At 42.0% G+C, this 8837-nt stretch overlaps 1 protein-coding gene across 1 annotated transcript; it reads right to left on the reverse strand.

Annotated features, from left to right (window-relative positions):
• Positions 1 to 206: 206 nt before the first annotated feature.
• TECTB (tectorin beta) lies at positions 207 to 8111 on the reverse strand. Its single transcript, XM_062496750.1, has 10 exons — positions 8036 to 8111; positions 6076 to 6266; positions 5546 to 5688; positions 5396 to 5468; positions 3993 to 4096; positions 3830 to 3913; positions 3467 to 3629; positions 1659 to 1728; positions 742 to 774; positions 207 to 259 (listed from the first exon to the last, which is right to left on the reverse strand). Exons 1-10 carry the CDS (start codon positions 8109 to 8111, stop codon positions 207 to 209), a joined length of 990 nt encoding a protein of 329 aa, XP_062352734.1.
• Positions 8112 to 8837: the final 726 nt, after the last annotated feature.

Raw genomic sequence — 8837 nt, forward strand, 5'->3', positions numbered from 1 at the left:
GCAGAGACTTAGGAGAAGCAAATCTGCTTTGGGATTTTCCAGTATTTGAGGCACAAAGCTCATGGAATGTTTTATTTATCTGGTAAAATGGTGCACAAGGATTTTTTGTGGCTTTCCTTTTTCCTCTGTAAAATAAACATATTTAGTAAAGAAGTCCAGGTCCAAACAGCATTGGGGAAAGTTACGAAGTACAGCTGAGCTGCATTTTATAGTACAACAGCACAAAATCCAATCACGAAGAGTAGGTGGGAGATGATATCTGCAAGAGAAACACAGGCTATATGTACTTCCCTTTCAGCTCCCTTTCACCTTCTCTTCCCACCCCATGCAATAAAACTGCATGCCCTAATGTGGCTCTGTCAACATATCAAATGTTAACAAATAGACTTTCAAAGGTGTGTTTCAAAGCCTTTCCAATCAGAAATGCTTTCAGGCACCCCTGTTAACCCAGTAAAATGTGACTGTTCCTTTTTGGGAAGAGGGTGTGACAATTAGAGAAAGCATCGTTCAGTATTGGAAGTTGTTGCTATGATTTTATTGTCCAGTGTGAGGGATGTGCCAAAAGAAGGAAAACAAAGTATATAACATTGGGAAATAAAATCTGATTTTGAAATGTTCACTCTTCTGTCAAATTTACTGATATTTCAGGTTCTTTCTTTGAGCTATGGATTTTATGTTGACAAAGACACTCAAAACCCACATTTGGGATTGGTACCTTCATTGTCATACTTTGTTGTTTACCTGAGAGTGTGTAAAATCTGGATAAACCTTTGCCTGTATAAATGAGGATGAAAAAGATTACATCAGGATGATATTTAAAATAGGGCAAAGTACACCAGCATGCTTTGTAAAAGCAGAACAGAAAACGTTTGTCACATTTTAAAATTCTGAATATTACTTCCTCATGGATTTACTGTTTGAAGTGATAAAAGGATCCTCAGTTCTCCTACCTTTTAACATCAGTGGGGGTTACTAGTGCAACATAATGGGTTGTAATAATTCTACTCTGTGTATTTGTAATTTTAAATTAGCTTTCAGGTTGGTGTGGATACAGTTGATAAACTAGTATAAAGGGCTCTAGTGAAAACATAATTTGTTCCAAGGACTTGTTTCAAAAGCTGAACCAGCTCAGAGAGAAATCCCTGGTGCCTACAGGAGGCAGCAGCTGGAGGAAACAGTTGTTCTACAGTGGGGAAGGCCGATGGCAGTGCTATCAGTGAGTCAGGAGAGACAGGCACAAAGCATCTCCAGAACACGTGAAGGTGTCGTGGATATGCTGAAGTACAGACCCACAGTGTAAAGAAAAACTTCCCTGCTGCTCCTGACCTCTGTCCCACTCCTGAGCAACCTGCCAGAGCATGTCTGAGCTGCTGCTGAGGTCACAGGCAGGTGAGCAGAGCTTTCACTGCCAGCTCAGTGTGTCAGTGGTTTGGCCATTTATCTTTAATGCCAAAGGGGTGCCTTGACTCACTTGGCAAGGGAAGAGAATTTCACTGGGCTCTTCTGCCAGAGTTGGAGGGGACCAACTCCTGTTCTAGACTCCTGCTGCCCCGGGGGGAAGGGGTCTGGCAGAGGGCTTTGGCTCCCTCTGCTTGCTCCTATGCTGCCAGCTTCATTGCTTCCCAAAGGGAGGAGCACCCCATGGACCCAGCACTCACTGCGCACGGTGATCTCCGCCACCAAAACGCCTCCGGTTTGTTCCACACGCTGCTTGCGCTTGTCACATGTCTCAAGAGAGCAGAGAGAAAGCCGTGTATACCAGAAGAACTAAAAATTATTTAAAAAACCCCACAATTGGGCACAATTCTTATGTTTCCAACCAAGGAAATTGCTGCATATTTTCTAAGGACTTTTTTTTTCTGCCTGTAATTATTTGGGGTTTTAGTGCTAGAGAGATTTAAGCAGAGTCTTTACAGTTCATTTTCTGAAGATTTTGGTGGGCTGCCTTTCCCCTCCTGCCTTAAACAAAACTCCTGTCATGAAGGGGAAAATTGAGCTCCATCTGTTTAACCCCTGGCCTCTGTGAAGGTTTCTGTGGTTGCTTATTGCTAATGACAATTGTTGCCCATTGGGTAGAAACAGGGAACACCAAATCCTTTCCATATAGATCATCTCATGTCCAGCACTAACGATGCCTGTCACAACAGATTAAAGGTCCTTGTGCATCTCCCGACCTTTGCAGATCCCCAGCTGTGGGCATTTTTATTACAAACTCAGCATGTGGTAATTCTGGTTATGAGTTGCTTGTATGCACAGACCACCAGCTTGGTTCAACCTTAATTGCAGGAGACCACCAGCTGCATTTTTGAGTGGGAAGTGGACTCAAGGGATGTCGCCTGATGGAGCAATTATCCTGCACTGGAGGGTGAGGTGGGAATTCCACACAGTGCCTGAAAGGATGATGTAAGCGTTTGACAGTACTGCCACAGGAGCACACATGAAGTAATGGCTTGGTGTTTTCTTTTAACTCTGATCCGTGGCTGCATAAAAAATTGAAGAAATTTTGAAAAACAAACAACAAAATCTGAGAATTTTTTCTGTTGCCTTTGAAACTTAGAATTTCTAACAATGCGTTCCTGTCAAATATGCAAATTTTGCACAAGTCAGTTCCCCATGCTTAGAACTGAGGCTGTACAATACAAAATGCTGCCTTAATTTGGCTCCTGGACTGAGAACTAGGTTATAAAGAAAAATTGGGCTTGCCAGGAGCGATGCTTTCTCTTCTTCAGCAAGAAACATTTGTTGTTGAAATGATAGCATGTTAGCCAAGGAGTATTTTGGGCTTTCATTTCAGGTTATATAAAATATTATTTCATTGCACGAGAGAAAGAATGGCAGAGTTCTGACTTGGTGAAGGGTGGAGAGAAAAATCTTTAAAGTAAGACATTTTATGGGCACCTGCCCCTGTTATGTGCCTGTATAGCACCCTAACCATACTCCCATTTAAGGATAAAGGATTCCACTCTTCTACCTCAGTTCCTGCTGCAGAAACAATTTATGTATTTTATGCAGAGTAGGATATCTGCAAGAGGAGTAACTTACTGCAGCATGTCAGGGAGGCCTTTCCTTGGGAAGGGAGACTTGAGACAGGTTCTCCCACTGCCCCCAGGGTGCTCTTAGCACCGAGATACTTGGTAAAACAGAAAAAGCTCGAGTTTCTCCTTTTTTCCAGACTTGTATTTACCTGTAGCTGTTTGTCAGACAGGACTGTAGTCTGGGACACTGGCAGGAGCCGAGTTTTTCAATGGCTACCTTATTTCTCAGTTTGTTTAAACAAGTTTCCCGATGTTGCCTGTGGCGTGACAGGGGTGGGGGAGCACAGCCAGCCACTGAGGTTCACACAGTGCCGTGCCTCCCTCTGCTGACAGCCCTGGTGCTGGCTCCACACCTGGCACGCCCTTGGGAAGGGCTAGCCATCCTCTGTCTGAACGTGGCACCGTGGGTTTGTCCAGCAGGGAGGCCTTACCACGGGGCAGGAGAACTTCTCACTGTCGCAGACGTGCGTCTCGCAGTGCAGCCACACCTTGGACAGCTTGGGGATATTGCGGAAGCGGAAGGCGTTGAACTGGAACGTGGCCCGGTTCGTTTTCCCGTTCTCGTGCACAAGGATGGAGTAGTCTGTGGCACACCTGTGTTGTGTGTGGAGAAGCAGTGTCAGAGCCCCCGTGGCTTCAGTGAAACATCTCTTAAGTCTGATGAAAGCACCTGCCCTGTGTCAAAGCTGTGGGCCAGCTTTTCCTTTGCTCCCTGATATCCCACAACCAGCTTCCCAGTCATCCTCAGGGCTGGGCTGAGTATAGGGGCTCCTCTGGGTCCCACCAGCACCTACCCCTTGCTGATCAAAGGCCAGTGGATCTGATAGAAGTACTCTGAGGAGGGAGTTGCCCAGCAGTTGTTGAGAACAACTTTAAACCTGGGGAGATACAAACCCCAGATCAGCAAGGAATGTCCCAGTTTCCCATTTATTAGTCATTCCTCCTTCCTTTGCCTACCTGTCACTTAAGCCCTTGGCTTCCACTCCAGCAAATATGTCAGAACCAATTTCTGATGTTTCAACGACAAAGGGGGCTTCTTTTATACTTGAGAACTTGGCATTCTTTGAAAGACAAAGACAAAGGCATCATGCATTACTCGTAACATAGAAAGCAAGGCATGATTCAGCTTCAGACACCACTGGAAGAGATTGACCCCAGAAATCTGGGTTCTTATAACCTACAACCTCCAAACTCTACACTGGTAGTAGGACTACTGCAAACCCCAGATGATGTTTAAAAATATTTTTGCTAATATTTGGTGAATAATGATGATCAGTGACAGAACTTGATGCTGTTTGGGTTGTAGCATGTATTACATTGCAGCATAGGTGGGAAGAAAGCTTGATACTGCTGCTTCTGGTGGTGGTGAAAGCTGGTGGGAGTGAGAGAATGGAGATGAGTGTATAGAATGGGAATGGAGTTGGGACAGGGCCACATGTTGGAGAAAAGGAATGAAGACAAGCAGAAATCACAAGAAAAAAAGCCAATCTGCTGAACATGGAGCAGTGTGGTGCTCAGGTGAAAAGTTTTTACAAATACATTGAAATGCCTACCTTAAATCCTGATGCTTCTTGTTGAGTAAGATGGTAATAAAGCTAGCACCAGAATCATACAAACAATATCAGGTTTAGTCCTAGCATTGGTTTACCTAGTGGTAAATGCTCCTTTTACTAGGCTTACAATTTTACACAGTATGTTCCTAATTATGCTTTTTCTAGTTGCATTAGAATAGAGAGGCTGTTTCAGTGCTTTTGACTGTGCTTCTGTGGAGAAAGGATTCCAGGATTAGGAGCTGGCTGCTCCAGCAGTGCAGTGGAGCTATGGAGAGGAGAGGGATGCTTCAAATGATCTGCCTCATATCAAAGGACAACGTATTGTTGGCAACAAAATTCCAGCATGACCTAAAGATCTCTAGGATACATGAAGTATCTGTCAGGTGAGAGGACCAGGGACAAAGCTGCAAAAGAAATTCAGGGAGCTTTGCTGTATCTACAGAGGCCATGCAAAGCCAGGAGTACATGCAGATTCACGCTGCTCTTGCAGTGGGACTACAAACAAGTTTTGATTTTTCTTATAAAACCTGTCAGCAGGTTAGAAATATACCTCTCAGCAGAAAAATCTGCCTGAATTGAAGGATTAAAAGAACAATTGGCATGTGTCTACTCTGTTCACTTTAAGTGTATCCCTGTTAATCAGCAGAAAGAAGAACCCCCGCCAATCCCACTGCAATTTTCTGTTCCAGGCTAGTAATGTGCTCGATGACACATAAAAGTCAGGAACAGCAGCCCTGTTTTTTCCAGCTCTTTGGCTGAAGCCTTTGTAAGCTAAAGGTGAAGGTGTGAGTGTCAAAGAGCACTTACAGAATAGAAGTTGAGGGACAGTTGGCTTTCAAATGAGCCGGAGCTCCCATTCTTCACATGGACAGTGGCCACCCTGGGGACAGGACAAAATTCTGCATGAGTGAGGCGTGATGATGACAGGGTGAGACACACTCCCAGAAAAGAATGTACCTTTGATCAAAGGCAGCCTGGTTCACCAGGTAGTTGGCATTGTATGTGCAGGTGAACGAGTAATTCACAGGCTGGCTCTTCACAATTACTGAGGAGTCATTGGAGATGATGGAGTTATAGAAGTGATACATGGGATTCTTGAACTGTGGATGGTGAGACAGAGAAATGTAGGCAGTACGGAGTCATTGAGGCATCAGGAATGTACTTTGAAACATGAAGACTCAGGTGTCAAAACAGCCTCCCCAAGGAAAAAAACATTTGGTAGCTCTTTATATGCTGTGCTGCCTTACTAAACGTAAGTTCTGGGTAATACAGGTGCAAGTGAACAGCAGAATAATATCACTAAGCCTGTGAGTATTCTGCCTGGAACTGCAAAGCACAGTTGTGTGATTCTTCCTTCTCCTTGATACTGCAGTTTACCTCCTTCTTCCATTGGTACCTAAAGCTTACTTCAAGCTGAAGAGGACAGGACTCTCTCAAGTGAGCCCAGCCATTTTCTGAGTCAGAAATGCTGACTTTCATAGTCTTACCTCTGACTGTGTCCCACAGTATGATTTGTTTTTAGGTGACAGGTCTGGGATTGTGAATTGGTAATATCCTGAATCGTGGATCCCATTGTAGCAAATGCCTCCAAGTGCCAGCTGATTAACCTCCCATCCATAAGGACACTCTGGAATTCTGGTAATGATGGTTTTAGGATAGCAGTATACCAGAATTACATCTGAAAGGAAAATGATACACCTAGAGTTAGTCAGTGGTAATTTCCTTTCAAAGACGTGGGTCTGCCCACATACTTTCCATTTGGCTTAACTTTCTGTGAACAGGGGCATGCTGGAAGATTCCCTAATGAGAACAGCTTTTGATACACAGAACTGACCTTCAGGTTCTTAAATTCTGTGTTCTTTGGAAGAGTTTGGCCTTTGCCTTCTAATCCAATGCAGAACTTTGTGTAAATTTTTTATCTTTCTAGAATAGCTGATTGAAAAGCAGAGACACTGCTGAGAAACCTGAAGTAAAAAAGGGCTGCACTGAAAATGTCTCATTAACTTATGCTGCAAAGCTGGCTTCTATAACACCACAGACACTGTAAAAAGAATATTGGTGCAGTTGTTTGGTAGGCTTTGTAGATCTGCACTGTTTTGTACTGGTGTGTAGATCTTGGCCACAATAGATGTTCTGCCTTTTCTCTTCTTGGACTGTCACTGTAGTGCCACACAAACCGAATTTCTCCAATTGTCAAGTCAAAACCCAAGATTTAAAAATGAACTGAAGAATCTAATAACAATAGGAAATGACCCAAACTCCCAGCCCTGTTAACAGCAGTGCTGTGTGTTTTCAAACATGGTGATTGCTAATACAGATGTGAATGCTGAACATCATAACAGACTGATTGTTTCATGGTAGCAGAATTGGGTATTTTTTACAGGCAGAGCTAATTGGAACATCTGATGGAAATTTTAAGGGTAAATATTGACTAAACATTAGTGATTTGAAAAATTAGAAAGATTTCCAATTGCTACAGTGAGGAAAAAAAAGGCACCCTCCCTGGAATTATTAATTTATTTCTTCTAAAGACCTTGCCACTCACTTTTTTATGCTAAAAGCCTCATTTTGCAGCCTTTCCATGTCTGCTAGGGAATAATCTGGCAAAGTCAACTAGAGACCTTAATAACTCACTTTTTTTCTGATTTACAAACTTTCAGCACATGCAAGCTGATTCTGCTGATGTCAATGCTCAGATTTATAACTGGCAACTTTACAGCTATGAAAATTCCTGCAGTTAAGAGAAGCTGCTTGTGCAAATAAAAGTGCAGAAATAAATGGCTAGAGGGCCAAATACTTTAGATATACCATGAAATGATTGACTGTAATCTGACAGTAGTCACGCATTAAAAAGCAATCACTAAATTGAGGCATATTTCAACACGTTTCTAGAGCACATTTTGTAACTGTAGTGAAATCTACATTGCAGGTCTGTCTGGCACAAGATCACTTCAGTTTCTAGACAGTAATCAGTGTGCAATTAGAGCCTTACCTTCAATGATTTTTGTATTTTTCTGGCTTTAATATAATGGTGTGGTTCAGGAGTTCAGCCCAGCACATTCAATCACCACTGGCCATCTCACTGTAGTCCGTGGGACTAAAGTACAGTTTGGGCAACAAAGATCTGCTGCATCTAGCCTGTACTATTACAGAACATTTCTAATTGTTTTTGTTTTCTTTGCTATTTTATGCATTTGTGATTAAATATTTTTGCATGATGGTTATTGCACAGAGTTAACTATATGCCTAATTCTTTGTGTGGTTAGGGCTTGAATGGTACATTCTCCACTGTGCTAGCTCTAAGCAGATCAATAAAATAAATGTAAGGATTAGTTCTACAGAATCCACAGTTTAACTGTCTGAAGGAAAACCTTTTGCTTTTGAATTAAAAAGACCTTTGGCAGCTTAATTACAGGAGAAGATCTTAGGAGACTTAAGTTATTTTACCTGCTTTATTTGGGATGCAAGGCCCCGCAAGAGCACGAGCCAAGATGACCAGCAGATAAATAGCAAGAGTCACCATTTCTTGCAATGATCTGAGGACACAGGAAATAAAATCTGAAAATGTTTTTAAAAGTTGAAATAAAAACCATGCATTGTCTGCAGTCCTGAACTTGTAGTAGCTACTGTTAAAATGTCCTATTTGCAGAGAGAAAAAAATAACATTACTGATATTCTGTCACCCAATGTAATTGCAGCTACCAGGTAAATCTTTCAAAGACCATTGCTATAACTTTGTGACTATTTTACTATTTCAGTTTAGTGGTGGTTTTTAATTATTCTAGTTTGATTTCTTGCAGAGAGTCTAAACCTAAAGTGTTAATATAACCAAATGAAACTGAAACAGTGGGATTTGAAAAAACGAGGGAACAGAAATTACTAGAAGAAATATGACACAAGAACATATAAAATGTGCTTAAAATTTAGTGCTGGAACTATTCTCTGTGGCTATTCTGATGTACATAATCTTAACTTGATGTAGTTCAGTTTTGGTGAATTATGCATTTTCTCCTTTGCTGCAAAATGTCAAGTTTCTAGGAAAATATCCATAGGAGTTATTTACATTGACATTTCAGGCCTCAAACCTGAAAGCTGTTTTCCACAGGGGAAAAACATATAGAGCCTGTGGGATTAGGACTGCAGTTCTCATATTTTCCCTTTGTAGACACTCTGTAGTATCAGCCCTCATACACACATCACTAAGCAGACTAAGTCAGAAGTAAGAAATATAATTTATGGGAAAAAAAAA

The sequence above is a fragment of the Cinclus cinclus genome, chromosome 7 (genome assembly GCF_963662255.1).
Source record: "Cinclus cinclus chromosome 7, bCinCin1.1, whole genome shotgun sequence".
Lineage (NCBI taxonomy): Eukaryota > Metazoa > Chordata > Aves > Passeriformes > Cinclidae > Cinclus > Cinclus cinclus.

Excerpts from the sequence above, each read along its gene's own strand:
- TECTB (XM_062496750.1), bottom strand. The coding sequence starts at position 8,111 with ATGGTGACTCTTGCTATTTATCTGCTGGTCATCTTGGCTCGTGCTCTT. Across the intron at positions 6,267-8,035 it reads TTGCATCCCAAATAAAGCAG|ATGTAATTCTGGTATACTGC; the intron begins GTAAAATAACTT and ends TTTTCCTTTCAG. Across the intron at positions 4,097-5,395 it reads TGTCCCTCAACTTCTATTCT|AATGCCAAGTTCTCAAGTAT; the intron begins GTAAGTGCTCTT and ends TGTCTTTCAAAG.